Source organism: Hyperolius riggenbachi, chromosome 8, assembly GCF_040937935.1.
Source record: "Hyperolius riggenbachi isolate aHypRig1 chromosome 8, aHypRig1.pri, whole genome shotgun sequence".
Taxonomy (NCBI): Eukaryota; Metazoa; Chordata; class Amphibia; order Anura; family Hyperoliidae; genus Hyperolius; species Hyperolius riggenbachi.
Genome location: NC_090653.1, coordinates 31333607 through 31351798, shown reverse-complemented (window position 1 = coordinate 31351798; position 18192 = coordinate 31333607). Strand labels below are relative to the sequence as shown.

The window sequence follows — 18192 nt, the reverse complement described above, 5'->3', positions numbered from 1 at the left end:
CACGCCAAACACCATCTGCACATCCAATACATCAAATAAAAATGTACTGCCTCTAAAGTCCAAAGTACTTATATATGCCAAATCATTCAATCCTAATTGATTCCGTTCTCAGTCCTCCAAACTGCCACTTAGGATCTTCTAGTCCTGTCTCCAGCTGTATATAACCTCAAAGAGTGTAGGTGCCTCCTAGGGGTCCATATCAGCGTTACAGCACCACTGGTGGAAGAGGAGTGATGAAAGAGTCTCTTCTACTACCCCTTTTTCACCGCCGGTGGCGCTATAACGCTGACATAGCGATCACATGTCATATTAAGTTCAGCAGATTCCCACCTGCAGATTCCCCCGTGCCTCTGCACACACAAAACACTAAACAGAGTTTAGGTGCTCATGGCCCTGTAGGCAACCTCAGGTTAGTCTGTTCTTAGGCTTTTTATCCTAAATCAGACATATGTCCATTTGTGAATATGCTCATTGTATGTTTAGGATGTGGTTGTATCCACCATTAGAGTAGGGAGCCCTCTAGGAGATTGGCCTTGATGCTGGCAGAGGAGCTTAGCCCACATGCCTGTTGGATATGTGGCACCAACAATCTCAGTTATTTTGGGATGTTGTGTTAGCCACTGGCTATCTGGGAGTTTTGAAACAAGGTCTGTAAATTTGTCACATATACATGTTAACATTCCCATCACTTCCTTATGATATACCTGCAGAGAATGTTCTGCAAGATTTTTCTCACAGCATTTTTGACATCTTTGTTCCTCAGACAGTAGATGATGGGGTTCATAAGAGGGGTGACAATACAGTAGAAGATAGAAATCACCCTGTCCGTCGTGAAGCGTATAGTGGAGGTGGGTCGAATGTACATGAAAATAATTGTCCCGTTGAAGATGGACACCACAGTTATATGAGAAGCGCAAGTGCTGAAAGCCTTTTTCTGTCCTTCAACAGAGGGAATTTTGAGGATGTGAAAGATTATGAACCCGTAAGACAGCAACGTAAGGAAGAAACAGCCCAAGATGATATTCCAGGAGACAACAGTGAAGGCAAACTCTCCTTTGGAAGTATCCTCACAAGCGACTTTCAGTAGAGGAGCATAATCACAGAAGAAATGCTCAATATAGTTGGGATAGCAAAAATTCAAGGTAGAGACCCAAAGAGTAGGAGAAGTAGAAGCCAACATACCACTAGTCCACGCCCCTATAGTCAAGCGGAGACAGTTTTTTTTGGCCATTATTCTTTGGTAGTGCAAAGGGTGACAGATGGCTACATAGCGGTCATAGCCCATGACAACCAAGAAAAAATTTTCGGTGCCTCCAAAGGCGAAGAAACAGTAAAACTGAAGAATACAAGCGGAGTACGAGATCTCTTTGTTCCTAGTTAAGAGGGCATCAATCATCTTAGGGGCAGTTGCCGTGATGTAACCGATCTCTGCTACAGAAAAGTTGGCCAACAACAAGTACATTGGCTTTTGAAGACCCATATCTACAATAACAAGTGCTATGATCATGATATGAGCAGCAATAGTTACTACATACATGCAGAGGAAAAGGATAAACAGAAAGATCTCCATCGCCCAGGTGGTCTCAAACCCAACGATGATGAACGAGGAGGCTGGTGTCCGGTTCCCATGTTCTGCTGCAGACATAGCCCCTAAAACAGAGATAACAGTGACATTTATGTGCATCATATTTCCGGGTATAATCCCCCTACAAATGGCAGACTGCATTTCCAGTTTAGTATGGCAGAAGCAGTAGAATATTCCACACCGTGTTAGTCTTCAGTAAAAACAAAGTTTTCAAATAAATGGTATTATCCTCATTCAAAACGTCTTGCAGTTTCGTATGCAATTTTTTTTTACAGGCAAAACTTGAAAAAAGCAAATCCTCCACATCTGACAGCAATATTACAGGTACAGACAATTGACCATATTGTTAACTGCCACCTTTGGTTCCGTCTTTTCCACTGTTCTCCACCTTGACAAGCTTACCAATCTCCTCCCCAACCACTTTGTCATCAGGCAATCTTAATTCAATGCAGCTCAGTTCAGCCAGGCCTTAACTGTTTACCCCACCCTCTGTGGGGTAAACAGTTAAGGGCTGGTGCACACCAAGAGTGGTTCTGAGCGTTTATTAAAAGGATTGTGGGTGGAAAACCGCATTTTTGCGGTTTTCTGAGGCGTTTCTGCCTCAATGTAAAGTATAGAAAAGTGGAAAATCGCTCTGAAAAACGCTAGATCAGAGCAGTTTTCCAAACGGTTTTGTTACAGAAGCTGATCAGTAACAGCTTTACTGTAACAAAATATAAAATCTGCTCCACAAAAACGCTCCAAAAAACGCTAGGTATGTTTAGAAAATCTTTCTAAACATGTCTAGAATCGCTTTTCGAAAACCGCTAGCATTTGCGGATCCGCTAGCGGTTTTTGGTATGCACTGGCCCTAATACCAGTCTAACCTCTGCTTTTACTGCAGAGCTTCTAGCATGTGCTTCATGTCTTTCCAGGAGTGAAGAAAAAGCTGCGTGTGCTGAAGTCAGGGGCATAATCAGAAATCAGTGGGCCCACCAGCAAGTATTTTGATGTCCTCCCCTCCCATAACATACACACACAAAACTTGCCTGTGTGTATGCCCCCTACAACTCTTAACGATTTCTGTCGACGTTAAAAGTAGATGGTTGAATTGTTAATAAGCAGGGGTGCGCGCTGTTAAAAGTGTTACTTGCACTTGAGAATGGACCCTTTTGATGTGACTCTAGCTAAGTTAATTAATTCTGTACTGAGCTGGCATAGCAGAGGAAGTTTAATTGTCAGCTTTGTCTGCTTATGTCATTGTGACTGATATGTGTAATGATTTTTTCAATTATGAAACACCTCAAGCCATCCATCCACCCTGTTTTGCAGTGAAGCTGGATTCTAATAGTAAATATCTGGCAGCTACGGTTATTCCATCATTAACCAGTTTGCATTCAGTCGTTTTTCACTTTATGCATCCGAGCTATGTTCACCTCCCATTCATTAGCCTATAACTTTATTACTACTTATCACAATGAACTGATCTATATCTTGTTTTTTCCGCCACCAATTAGGCTTTCTTTGGGGGGTACATTTTACTAAGAGCCACTTTACTGTAAATGCATTTTAAAAGGAAGAATAAAAAAAAACGGAAAAAAATCATTATTTCTCACTTTTCGGCAATTATAGTTTTAAAATAATACATGCCTCCATAATTAAAACCCATGTATTGTATATGCCCATTTGTCCCGGTTATTACACCATTTAAATTATGTCCCTATCATAATGTATGGCGACAATACTTTATTTGGAAATAAAAGTGCATTTTTTCCGTTTTGCACTCATCACTATTTACAAGCTTATAATAAAAAAAAACTGAAATATTTCATCTTTACATAGATATTTAAAAAGTTTAGACCCTTAGGTAAATATTTGTGTTTTTTAATTTTATTTTATTGTAATGTTTTTTTTTTTATTATTAAACATTTTATGTGGGTATTTTTGGGAGGGTGGGATTGAAATTGTATTTTTTTTTTGTAAATATGTGCATTTTTATTTTTATTTAACATTTAGCTGTAGTTTACTTTTTGGCCACAAGATGGCAGCCATGAGTTTGTTTACAGTGACGTCACTCTAAGCGTAACACGTACGCTTAGAGCGACGTAGGGGAACATAGGAAGCAGAAAAAGCGTAGCTTCTTAGAGAAGCTGTCGCTTTTTCTGCGGGGGAGAGGAATCAGTGATCAGGCACCGTTGCCCGATTCACTGATTCGCTGGCTAACAAACCGCTGGCCGGGAGCACGCGTGCACGTGCGCGATCGGCCACGGGAATGCGCAGGAGAGCACATGGCTTCCTGGACGTGAGTTTCACGTCCAGGAATGTCAAATAGTTAACATGCAGAGTACCACATTCTCTCCTCCCAATAAATATTTGGTAGGGCCCCCCTGTGGCTGTGGAGTCGCAGGGGTGATAGTTACGCCACTGACTGAAGTGCAGTGTGTAGTAATGCAATAAACAATGTAAGCAAGGGTGTGTCCCCCCCCCTTGCTTTCTGCACAGGTAAACCAATGTTATTCAATTGGCTAGTGCACACTTAAATGAGTTTTCCCCATGCACATAGAAGTAGACAGCAGTGAAGCAGTGCATTCATTTTCTCTATCAATTACATTAGCTTCTGTGATATAACGTGCATGTTTTCACACATACAGACACAGTATACGCATACATAAAAACTGACAGACGAGTGTGCCCCCAGCCTCAGCTTATTACACTCACTCTGTCCAGCTCTGATGGAACAGAACTGGCTCTGCAGACTCCTCCATCTGCATCACTACAGTACAGAGCACTTGGGGAGGGGTGGAGAAGCTGGGGGCTGGGCGTTGTACACAAGAGCCTGCTGTACACTGAGTAGGGACTGTCCACAAATCTTTGTCTACTAAACTTTGTATGATTAGTTATCAGTGGCTGAGCAGATGCAGTCATTAGAACAATTGTGAAGAGAATAGAAAGTTTTTTCTCTCTGTGGCCTTAGTTGTCAGTCTCTCAGGACAGGGAAAATAAACTTGTTCCCCCATGGGGCCCCCTGAGGCTCCTGGGCCCCCCTGCAGTTGCATCCCTTTCAGGGTCTTTTGTTACGCCCCTGAATGTAAGGAACTCACCACATAAAACTGACAAAGACCCAGAATCTAATCCTATTTAACCTAACAGCTGTTACACCACCTTTGTTTGCCTCTGCTAGGATCGGAGTGCTAACTCTGACGGCCATCTTCCGTGCCAGACCAGCCAGCCTGACTTCCTGTATGGCCCTTGGTATGCCGTTCATCTGCATGTTCATCTGCCGTTCACAACCACTGGATTTGCCTCCAGGACATATTTGCATGGTCTTATTGGTTTATATGCTTCCCAAGATTCACAAAGAGGGAAACCCAGGCAGGCCCATAATCTCAGGGAGCGGAACTCTTACAGAGAACATCTCAGGGTGGCTGGAAAACATCTTGAAACCTCTTGTCTGTAAAAGACACAGCTACATACAGGATACCACCCACCTCCCTGAACAAACTGACAGCCATCGGCCCAGTACCTGAGGGAACCATACTGGCCACGATGGACGTGGAGTCCCTGTACACAAACATTCCCCGTAATGATGGTATTGCGGCCTGCTGTAAATATCTTCAGGGTCAGGGCATACCTGTAAAGCCTATTGCTGGACTGATCAAATTCATTCTCACTCATAATTATTTCACTTTTGGACAGGACCTCTATGTACAGCAGATGGGCGTGGTAATGGGTTCGCGATTGGCACCACAGTATGCAAATCTGACTAAGCATTACCTGGTACTCATACTGTGCTGTGTGATCTGGTTTTCTTGTATTCCTGTATTGTCATATTGCTGTATGTCACCCCTAAATATTGTCTGTAACCTAAATTAATGTTCAGCGCTGCGTAATATGTTGGCGCTTTATTAATACAATAAATAAATAAATAATAAAATAAATGAATCTCTTCATGGCCAAAATCGAAGAGGAATACCTCAATGCATGTGGCATAAAACCCATGGCCTACTTCCGCTTCATTGATGATATCTTAAACATCTGGTCCGCAAGTGAGGATGATCTTCTCCAGTTCCTAAGGAACTTCAATGCCTTCCATCCTACAATCAAATTGAAACTTACCTACTCTCACACAGAGATTAACTTTCTGGACACCACCATATACATCAGGGGTAACAACATACAAACCTATGTGTATCGCAAACCTACAGACCGCCCCACATACCTAAGATATGACAGTTTTTATCCCAAGCACATTAAGAACTCTATAATTTACAGCCAAGCTATAAGGTACAACCGGATTTGTTCTGACAGGATGGACAGAGACAAGCACCTGGATCACCTTAAGAACACTTTCATTAAACAAGGTTACAGTCCTCCCATGGCTGAGGCCCAAATCAGGAAAGCCAGCAACATCCCCAGGACTGAACTCCTGAAATATAAGAAAAACCAGAAAGAGGAACGTGTCCCTTTGGTTGTCACCTACAACCCACACCTGGAAATCTTAAGGAGGATTGCTAAGGAACTTCATCCCATTTTACACAAGGATCACAGACTGAGAAAGATATTCCCTAAACCTCCACTCTTGTCATATCGGCAACCATACAATCTAAAACAGATGATTGTCAGGAGTTCTTTGAATAGGCCTCAACAAAACGGAACATCACCCTGCCGACAAAAAATATGCGGGACCTGCAGACACATTTACTCCACTGACAGGGTAACGATACCAGGTTCACAACAGGAGTACAGAGTACAAGGTACATTTTTCTGTGGTTCCACCAATCTGGTATATCTGATCATGTGTGCTAAATGCCCCAATGTTATGTACGTGGGAGAAACTGGACAAACTCTGTGCAAATGTATGAATGGACACAGGCACACTATTAACGATACCAAATCTGGACTCCCAGTTGCTACACACTTTCGGTCCAACGGACACAGCATGGATCATCTTCGTGTCACTGCCCTGAAGGGCGGCTTCAAAACGTCAAATGACCGATTAATAGCAGAAACAAAATTTATAAATTGGTTCAAAGCTGTGGAGAAGGGTTTGAATAAGGACAAAAACTTTTTATATTGGTATGAGGCTGATGATATTTGAACTTTCTCAGCCATTCTAGCTGAACTTGTGAACTAAGAATTTATGATACCTCTGGGTCAATCCTAATCCCAGGTCTGTGAGCATTGAGTAAACAAGGATCCTTATCTCAGCTAACAACCTCTAACCCCATTTAGATGTTCTGTTTGAATTAAGGCATCTTAAAGGGATTCTTCCGCGAATGAGGACAAAAAAATAAAAAGTGGTTTATGCATAAACTATTAAATATCCTTCTAAAATAGTGTAAAAAGTTGTTTTTTTTTTAAATGAATGGTTTCATCAATATAAGATGTATTGTAAATAGTGCCCTATGAAGGACTGGGAGGCTAATCCATTTGCTAGGGATGTTTTGTTTTTACTTTCTTTTACAACCGTAACTGCTGCCTACATTGTTTTCAGTGGTATAACCCACTTCTAGCAGGAATAGTTATAACCCTAACTGCTGAGCTCTGCTGAGCTGCTGAATATGTGTTTACATTGTTGCTAGGCAACCAGACCCGTGCAGAGACTCGTTTTGTGAAAAGAGTCATAAGCAGCTGGGAGAATCAGTCCCATCTACACCATATGATTCTTTGTCAGATTCGTTTCAATTTGATTCTATTCATTGATTTCTTTTGATTCAATCAGACATATCCGATTCATGATTCGATTTAATTTGAATCTAATTGAATCGAATCATGAATCGGACATGTCAGATTGAATCAAATCATATCAATGAATGAATCAAATTGAATCAAATCTGACAAAGAATCATATGGTGTAGATGGGACTGATTCTCCCAGGTGCTTATGACTCTTTTCACAAAAGGAGTCTCTGCACCTGGGGTCTGGTTGCCTAGCAACAATGTAAACACATATTCAGCAGTTCAGCGCAGCTCAGCTATTAGGGTTATAAGGGCAATTCCTGCTAGAAGTGGGTTATACCACTGAAAACTATGTAGGCAGCAGTTATGGTTGTGAAAAGAAAGTAAAAAAAAAGCACCCCTAACAAGTGGATTAGCCTCCCAGCCATCATCCGTCACTATTTACAATACATGTTATATTGATGAAACCATTCATTTAAAAAAAAAAAACTTTATACACTATTCTAGAAGGATGTTTAACCACTTCACCCCAAAGGCGTTTTTACCCTAACGGACAAGAGCGATTTTTACCTTTCAGTGCCCATCCCATTCGTTTGCCAATAGCTTAATCACTACTAATCACAATGAAATGATCTATATCTTGTTTTTTTCACCACCAATTGGATTTTTTGGGGTTGATATTTGTTTTCAGTAATTACTTTATTTTCTATGCATTTTAAAGGGAAAAACAAGGAAAAAATTAAAAAAGACACAATTTCTCCAATTTCATCCCATATAGTTTTAATATAAACACTGCTACTGTACATAAAACCCACACATTTTATCTGCCTATTTGTCCTGGTTATCACAAGATTTTAATTATGTCCCTAGGATAAAGTATGGTGACAATATAGTATTTGGAAATAAAGGTGTATTTTTTTCTTTGGTGTTTTCCTTCACTATTTTTACGTGCACGTGCACAGGAATGCACGCACGGGAGCGCACACGCGGGACGCGCACAGCAGCAGCACAGTCTGACTTATAAAAACGTCCTGGAGCGATTAAGAGGTTCTAGCAGGACGTTTTTATAAGTCAGGTTGTCATTAAGTGGTTAGACAGAAAATGGAAAATTATCTCCTAGAGAAAACTTTAAAAGTGAATTGTGTCGAAAATATAATAAATAGTATTACCTTTATTAATTAAAAAAGAATGGCTGCTACTTTCCAGATAACATATATATATATATATATATATATATATATATATATATATATATATATATATATATATATAAATATATATATATATATATATATATATATATATATATATATATATATAAATATATATATATATATATATATATATATATACACATACATACATACATACACACACACACATACATACATACATACATACATACATACATACATACATACATACATATATATATATATACACACACACAGTGGCTTGCAAAAGTATTCGGCCCCCTTGAAGTTTTCCACATTTTGTCACATTACTTCCACAAATATTAATCAATTTTATTGGAATTCCACGTGAAAGATCAATACAAAGTGGTGTACATGTGAGAAGTGGAACGAAAATCATACATCATTCCAAACATTGTTTACAAATCAATAACTGCAAAGTGACATGTGCGTAATAATTCAGCCCCTGAGTCAATACTTTGTAGAACCACCTTTTGCTGCAATTACAGCTGCCAGTCTTTTAGGGCAGAGTTCCCCAAACCTGTCCTCAAGGCCCACCAACAGTCCATGTTTTGCAGAAAACCACCAACATGCACAGGTGGGGTAATTAGTGTCTCAGCAGAGCTGATTAACTACCTCTGGATTTCCACAAAACATCGGTGCGTTGGTGGGCATTGAGGATAGGGTTGGGGAAGACTGTTTTAGGGTATGTCTCTACCAGCTTTGCACATCTAGAGACTGAAATCCTTGCACATTCTTCTTTGCAAAACAGCTCCAGCTCAATCAGATTAGATGGACAGCATTTGTGAACAGCGGTTTTCAGATCTTGCCACAGATTCTTGATTGGATTTAGATCTGGACTTTGACTGGGCCATTCTAACACATGGATATGTTTTGTTTTAAACCATTCCATTGTTGCCCTGGCTTTATGTTTAGGGTCGTTGTCCTGCTGGAAGATGAACCTCCGCCCCAGTCTCAAGTCTTTTGCAGACTCCAAGAGGTTTTCTTCCAAGATTGCCCTGTATTTGGCTCCATCCATCTTCCCATCAACTCTGACCAGCTTCCTTGTCCCTGCTGAAGAGAAGCAACCCCAAGCATCATGCTGCCACCACCATATTTGACAGTGGGGATGGTGTGTTCAGAGTGATGTGCAGTGTTAGTTTTCCGCCAAACACATAGCGTTTTGCATTTTGGCCAAAAAGTTCCGTTTTGGTCTCATCCGACCAGAGCACCTTCTTCCACCTGGTTGCTGTGTCCCCCACATGGCTTGTGGCAAACTGCAAACGGGACTTCTTATGCTTTTCTGTTAATAATGGCTTTCTTCTTACCACTCTTCCATAAAGGCCAACTTTGTACAGTGCATGACTAATAATTGTCCTATGGGCAGAGTCTCCCACCCGAGCTGTAGATCTCTGCAGCTCGTCCAGAGTCACCATGGGCCTCTTGACTGCATTTCTGATCAGCGTTCTCCTTGTTCGGCCTGTGAGTTTAGGTGGACGTCCTAGTCTTGGTAGGTTTACAGTTGTGCCATACTCCTTCCATTTCTGAATGATCACTTGAACAGTGCTCCGTGTGATGTTCAAGGCTTTGGAAATCTTTTTGTGGCCTAAGCCTGCTTTACATTTCTCAATAACTTTATCCCTGACCTGTCTGGTGTGTTCTTTGGACTTCATGGTGCTGTTGCTCCCAATATTCTCTTAGGGCTCGTTTCCACTAGGAGCGGTGCGATGCAGGTGTGCTGAAACACATGTACGCCAGTGGAACAGTTTCCACTGCGTGCATTGGTGTGCGGAGCGGTGCGATAATCTGCAGCATGCTGCAGATTTTTGCATGCCCGCATCCGCCCGCAGCCGTGTCTCCTCCTCAATACACTTCCGCATCGGAGATGCGGAAGTGATCCGGCCGGCGGCGGAAGTGATGCGATTCGGCTGCGTAACCACACTCGCATCACTTCACAAATGGAAACCCGCCCTTAGACAACCTCTGAGGCCATCACAGAGCAGCTGTATTTGTACTGACATTAGATTACACACAGGCACACTCTATTTAGTCATTAGCACTCACCAGGCAATGTCTATGGGCAATTGACTGCACTCAGACCAAAGGGGGCTGAATAATTACGCACAGGCACCTTTGTAGTTATTGATTTGTAAAAAATGTTTGGAATCATGTATGATTTCCGCTCCACTTCTCACACCACTTTGTGTTGGTCTTTCACGTGGAATTCCAATGAAATAGATTAATGTTTGTGGCGGTAATGTGACAAAATGTGTGTGTGTGTGTGTGTGTGTGTGTGTGTGTGTGTGTGTGTGTGTGTGTGTGTGTGTGTGTGTGTGTGTGTGTGTGTGTGTGTGTGTGTGTGTGTGTGTGAGATGTGATCCCCCATAGAAGCAGCCATCCAATCAGACATCGCTGTGAGCGAGGGGCTGCACTGCTGGCACTCATGGCTCACACACACACTGAAAGAGTCAGCAGCAGTTTCCTGGAGTCTTCATCCCCATTGGTACGTGTGGGCGGAGTCGGAGCCAGGGACGGATCTAGACCAAGTTGCGCCTGGGGCAAGATCAGATTTTTGGCGCCTAAAGGTCAGGTTTTGGTGCCTAAACTGCCATTTCCCATCCAAATTTTGCCGCCTTTTTAAGAATTCAACAAACTGCGCCTGGGGCAAAAGACCCGCCTGCCCCCCTAGATCCGTCCCTGGTCAGAGCTACCCTTCGCAGCAGCCACAGACGGACCCGGAGCTCGCAGCCAGGTAGAAATGCGGCCATGGCCAGTCCAGACAAGGTGGATGAATGCACGTGCGCCCCCCTGGAAGCCGGCGCCCTGAGCGACCATTCCACTCGCTCAGGTCAAAGGCCGGCCATGCACACACACACACACACAACTTATGTTTTACGACAATAAATAAATAGAACATCTTAATCACTTCAGGATTCTGCGTACGCATAAGTACGCCCCTGAATCCTGAAGCGGTTTCCATGGAAACGTTCCATGTCAGTTCATGGAGGGTGTCTCCATGAACACCCTGCGAGCCTCCGATCGCGCCTCGCAAGGTAAATGTAAACACGCGGGGAAGATGTTCCCCGTTGTTTACATATATACGCCGCTGCTGTGCAGCAGCGCCGTAGAGGAGATTGGCGATCCCCGGCCTCTGATTGGCCGGGGATCGCCGGCATCTGATAGGCTGAAGCCTATCTGAGGCGGCACAGGATGGATTTCCGTCCTGCGCAGCCCATAATGAAGAGGGGAGGGAGGGAAGGAGGCAGAGGGAGGAATAGCGCTGTGGAGGGGGGCTTTGAGGAGCCCCCCCCTGCTAGGCACAGCAGCGCAGCGGCGATCAGACCCCCCCAGCAGGACATCCCCCTAGTGGGGGAAAAAGGGGGGAAGTCTGATCGCCCTGCCTGCTATCTGATCTGTGTTGCGGGCTGAAGAGCCCCCGCAGCACAGATCATCCAAACCAACCGAAACCCGGAAGTGCTTCAAATGAAACCTACAACATGATATTTCTAATTTTATTTTTTCCTCCCAGACTTAATGTGAAAGTGAATGCCAAATACACTTTCACATTAACTCTGGGAGGAAAAAATTAAATTCTGTGATGTATAAACAGGAATGTGATGCATACAAGTCAACGGTTAGCCGATCACCCTGATGTACTTTTACCTACAACTTGCACAATTGTAGTCTCATGTAATAAAATGTTATACTGTTATGAAGTAGCAGTTTTGAATGTAGAGAATTCCTCCTGTCTGTATATTCTGGGATGTGACACAGACCTGGGCTCTGAACAGGAGTCCCACCTGACTCTTCTACGCTGAACACGTTCTGCAGATTTTATAGTGTGGCAGAAACACTCTGTGGTCCAGGAGGCCAATCCTCCGAGATCAGAAGAGGAGAGATCAGGGAGTCTTCCCTCCGTCCCTGCCTCCCTCAGCCACTCAACACGGCACAATCATCACAGGAAATATACTAGCTTATCACTGTTAGAACATTGAGATTAAAAGATTTCTGAATAAAAGTGAATGCGAGGAGAACTAAATTAGGCCCTGATTCACATAACTTAGGGCCCTGACACACCAAAAAATGTTTGGGGGTCATTTTCATTTCTTTAAAAAAAAGCCTCAATTCCCTTACATTAAAACCGAGGCAAAATTTCCATGATTTTTACAAAAAATTGCGGTCGTGGCAATTTTGCCACAATTTTGCAGATTTTGCTGTGATTTTAAAATAACGGAGGCGCTTTTAAAAATCCAAAACGGCCCGAAAAACGCTATTTGGTGTATCAGGGCCCTTAGGTTTTCTCACAGTCTGTTATTTTCCACCTGCACTGTGAATGTTTACATGTTGAATTCAATAAAAACATGGAAACATTTAATTATTTGTGTAGTAGTATTAGTTGAATTACTCAACTTGAGTTACCATATCACATCCACAAAGTAAATGCTCACATGAGCAGAGCCGGATTTAGGCCAAGGCCATATAGGCCATAGCCTAGGGCACCACAGGAGCAAGGGCACCAAAGGAGCAGCTTAAACTGTTTGCAAGCTTGCAAATGCTGCCAGGGGCGTAACTAGACATCACTGGGACCCCCTGCGAAACTTTGGATGGGGCCCCCCACCCCCCTCGCTTTCTGCACAGGAAAACTGAGGACCAATGTGTTTTCCCCATGCAGAGAAAAACACTTAGACTTAAAGGAAACATCAGGCAATCTATGCTACCCCTAAATCTACTTACCCGGGGCTTCCTCCAGCCCCTTGCAGCTGACAAGTCCCTGGTTGCAGCTCTGCTCCCAGTACATACACACACAGCTGTATTATTTTACTACATGACAGCACATGCTATATGGAGGAACAACAATGACATGCTGAACATAAGATAAGTATTTACTGTAACTTTGGCAAAACATTCAGATTGTCACTGACTGATTCACTCTTATTACGGGATCTTTTAGTATGAGACAACAAGCTCTCAATGAAGCAGCAACAGTAAGACATCAATCTCCACTCTGCTGTGTTGTCAAAGTAATTAGAGGCCATAAGGTCATTAGCCTGTGTGATAAAAATCTAGGAATCCTTTCAGAGTAAAAAAAAAAAAAAAAAAAAAAAAAAAAAAGGGAAAGTCTACAAGTTTTTTTCAAAATGTGACTCATTCTTTGTTAGGTTGTACATGCAGTCATCAGATCTTTGCAGCAGTGAGAGACAGATGTTTTTCACGAATCCTAGGGAGCAGGTACAGTGTATAAATTCCAGAGTGTATATGAGTCCTTATCTGTGTTTTGGACACATGCAGTCAATATAACAATGGTGAGAGAGCAGAATACGTTTTTTCTCTCGCGCCCTTAGCTGTCAGTCTCTCAAACTTTTCCCCTCACTGGCCCCCTGTTGCTTCTGGGCCCCCCTGCAGAGGCATTCCTTGCAGGGTCTATTGTTACGCCCCTGAATGCTGCAATGCAGGGGGATCAGGGGAGCGCCTGACTGCGGTACTCTGCTGCTAGCCGCCATCTTGCTCTCTGTGCACGTTTGCTTTGTGGCCGGTGGCTTTGGACTTGGGCAGCATTGGAGACAGAGGGGAAGAGGAAGCTTCTGCACTGGAGACGAGTGGAGAAATGAGTGACACTGATGGCTGCTGCGGTGGGAGGGCGAGTTGGCTAACTACTGTATACTGAAAGGGGGGGGGGTGAGGGTAGGAAAAGGAAGGATTAAGGGAGTTATCTGGCTGCCTATACTGGAGGTAAAGGGGGAGGGGTCATCTCACTACCTATACTGGGGGGTCAGGTCATCTGCCTACCTATACTAGAGGGAATGGGGGGTCATCAGGCTACCGATACTGGAGGGAAGGGGGAGGGGTCATGTAGCTACCTATACAGGGGGGGGGGTCAGGTCATCAGGCTACCTTTACTAGAGGGAAGTGGGGGAGTGGTCATCTGGATACCTATACTGGAGGGAAGGGGTGTCATCTCAGTACCTATACTGAAGGGGGGCAGCTGGTGACAGTGGCCTTGGGCGGTAAAGAGTACAAATCCGGCCCTGCATATGAGCTGATTTGAAAGATGTAGTGGCTCACATTGAGTACAGATATCCAGTCATTACAGACAAAAAAGAACTTATATCGTCTTTTAATTCTACTTTTTTACATCCTCCTCCTCGTTCTTTTAGTTGACTCAGACTCTTTACGACCATACGTACTTATGCAGTCCAGATGTGTCTGTCAATTATTTATTTATTTAAGTATTTATATAGCGCCTGGTCACTGACTGTTCCTCAGAGGGGCTCACAATCTAGTCAATCACGGCTTCTTTCAGCTGTTGCATAGGCATGTTCATAACTTCACCTACGCTGTCCTTCCATCTCAGCCCCTGTCTCCCTCTTTTTGTTTTGCCTTTGAATTTTTCCAAGCATTAAGGATTTCTCCAAGGAATCCAGTCTATTCATTATGTGGCCAAAGTATTTAAGCTTTAACAGTAGTATTAGCCCTTCAATTTAACACTCTGGCCTTACTTATTTAAGCATTGACTGGGTAGACTAGGATTGTCAAACTCAACCACATAAGGGGCCAAATCTGCAATATAGTCTAAGTCACAGGTCAAATTGTTTGTTACGATTTAACATTTATTGAACAATCTCAAACGAAGTGACAGAACTATAGTGACTGTGGTTGGCCTTCTCCTCCCCTTCTGCAGAGTAGCACAGTGGAGCAGTTCAATATATAACTGTATCAGTACAGCTGCAGGTCTCCCCTGATCTTCCTAAATAGCCACATGCTCTATGTTGCACATCTCCGGCTCCTGCAGCATGTCAGGTGATCAGGAGAAGGAGGTAGGGAAGCACAGAGATTGCTACTGCCAGGAAGAACAGAGGGGACAGCGTATCGCTGGAGCAGGCAAACAATACACTGCTCCGCTGCACTACTCTGCCATATGGGGAGGGGGGGAGGAGTTGTATGTATGACTTACCATTTATCAGGGGTTGTGGGGAGGGGGTTGGGGCTTAGGACCAACTATGGGGTCCCATGCAAATTTTCGTTGGTAGGTGTCCCATGGATTATTGTTATTGCTGCACTCTGGCTCAAACTGACAATGTTCCTATCAGAAACATTGTCACCGTTGTGCTCCTATGGACAGCAAGGCAGTGCACTGTTTTTTTTCTGCTGCGTACAGTGATGGACGTTGGAAGCTCCTGAGGGCCACATAAAATGGCAGTGAGGGCCACATTTGGCCTGTGGGCCTTGCGTTTGACACCCATGGATAAGATCTGGCAGTCCAGGAAACTCTCACCCACAACTCAAAAGCAAGCATTAATTTTTTCACGCATGGCCTTATTTATAGCCCAACTTTCACAGCCACATGTTACTGCTGGGAAGACCATGGCTCTAACTATCCTGATCTTTGTTGATCACATGACACCTCTATTCTTTAGTATCTTGTCCAAACTTGCCATTGCTTTGGAAAGCTTTTACATATCTGAACATAATAAAAAATCATCGTATCTCTAGCAGGGTCTAAAATGATTTAAATCTAACCCCAGTTGTACAACGCAGAGGCGTTGCTAGCCCCAAAGAACAGCGGCACGTGCCCCAGATCTATTCTGTGGTGCCACGGATGTCCACCAGGCAGAGTCAGCTGTGGTGCCTCAATGGTGTGCATACTGGGAGCTGTGGTTCATCAAACGCAAGTATGCTGGGTGCTGTGGTGCGGCGATGCCTTTGTGGGAGGCCCATAGGAGCATGGGAGGGGGTCCACTAGAAGGTCAGGGGATGCTTTGCCAGACAACCTGGCAACAGGCCAGCCCGCCCAGCAGAAAGCCAGACTAGAATTGGCTTAAACCTCCGCTTTTCGGTTTGCGAACCTCGAACGCGAACTTCCGCAAAAGTTCACGAACCTGCGAACTTCCCGAACTGCAATAGACTTCAATGGGCAGGTGAACTTTCAAAACTACAAACACTGTTTCTGGCCACAAAAGTGATGGAAAAGATGTTTTAAGGGGTCTAACACCTGGAGGGGGGCATGGCGGAGTGGGATACAGGCCAAAAGTCCCGGGGGAAAATCCAGATTTGACGCACAGCAGGGTTATAATCCCTAGAGGGCAGAAATCCCATTGCATTCCTAAATTGGAGGCCTAAAGTGCTTGAAAACATCTTGCGTGTGTATACATGGATCAGGTAGTGTAATTAGTGTATTGCTTCACACTGACAGACCAAACTCACTGTGTAACGCACCGCAAACAGCTGTTTGTGTAGTGATGGCCGTGCTGGACTGGTGGTGCACACCATGGCAAGATTGCAGGCGATGGCGGTTTTCAAGCCCATATGGTCGGGCAGAGGTAGATCAATGACAGAACAACAGTGACTAATTGTCCAGCTGATCGAATTTGGTCTGTCCAAAATAAAGCAAAGACCTTATTATCTTCTTGGGTCAGGTGTGCCCCTCAACACACTCATATAGCTGGTCATTGCTTCACTGTGATACGCAAGCCCCTTCACCGTGGCAAGGTAACGACCACGAAGGGGAATTGACACATGTACATGCCTTTTTTTTTGTTGTAGCACCCGCAGTGCAGCCAGAAAAATTAGACAGGCATGTACACGCACCAGAAAAATTATTAATTCAGGAATTCACCTGGAGTCCTGGTCCCTGTTGGTGGTGGCGGAGAAGGCAGTCAAGCGGCAGGCAGGCAGAGATGCTGTGTGGGGACCATTTTAGTCTTGGGGCAGGCAGTCACACGGCGTGCAGGCAGATATGCTAAGTGTGGGGACTGACTTAGTCTTCAGGCAGGCCTGACCATGCTTTGCAGACCAGGCATCCGTGGTCAGATGGACCCTTGACCCAACACTGTGTGCCAGAGATGACACCACTTGCCTTTCAACATAGCGTTACAGTTTGGGTATCGCCTTTTTTGGGAAATAATTGCGGCCTGGTATCTTCCACTGTGGTGTGTGGCTTTGCTTTTGTGTGCTGCTTTTCCTTAGGTGGTCATCCCATTGCAGTTTGTGCTTTTTCATCAAGTGCCTTCGTAAGGCAGTTGTCCCTACATGGGTCTTGGTCTTTCCATGGCTCAATTTTTGGTGGCAAAGTGCAGATGGCATCTCTCTCATCTGAGGCAGACACACAAAAAAATGTCAACACCGCTGAGCCCTGGGATGATGGCACTTTGGTGATGGCTGCCGACGGAGTGTTAAGTGAGGTGCCAGAATCAGAGCAAGAGGAGGAAGATATGTCACGCTTCCGTGCAGAAACTAGGAAGATTAGGTGTTCTGTGTTAAATAGTCAACTACATCCTGACAATATTGGGGGTTGATGGCACGTGCCTTCTTCTGAACACTGTACTTTGGTCGAGGGCTGCACAAAATCACGACAGCACGACCTCAAACCAATCTGCCGGGTGGCCTGCCTCTGGCTCTTCCTCTGCCTGTTTTGTCCATATTGGGGGATGAAGTGAAAGGTATGCACTGACTTGACTAATACAATGTGCAGTCACACAGATGCAGTTAAAGGAATACACTGACTGCTGTATAATGATGAGGTGAATACACTTGAAATCCTATAACGAGAATCTGTTATGGAGGGCAAGTCTGCCGTCCATTCAAGTGAAAGGTATGCAGTGACTGCTGGTAGAGCAATGTGCAGTCACACAGGTGCAGTGAAAGGTATGCAGTGACTGCTGGTAGAACAATGTGCAGTCACACAGGTGCAGTGAAAATGGATGCACTGACTGCTGGTATAACAATTGTAACATCCGCTATAATGGCACCTGCGGACATG

At 44.0% G+C, this 18192-nt stretch overlaps 1 protein-coding gene across 1 annotated transcript; it reads right to left on the bottom strand.

Moving 5' to 3' along the window:
• Positions 1-685: 685 nt before the first annotated feature.
• On the bottom strand, positions 686-1645 carry LOC137527261 (olfactory receptor 6B1-like). The gene has a single exon (XM_068247767.1). The coding sequence runs from the start codon at positions 1643-1645 to the stop codon at positions 686-688; it is 960 nt and encodes a 319-aa protein (XP_068103868.1).
• Between the last annotated feature and the right edge of the window lie 16547 nt (positions 1646-18192).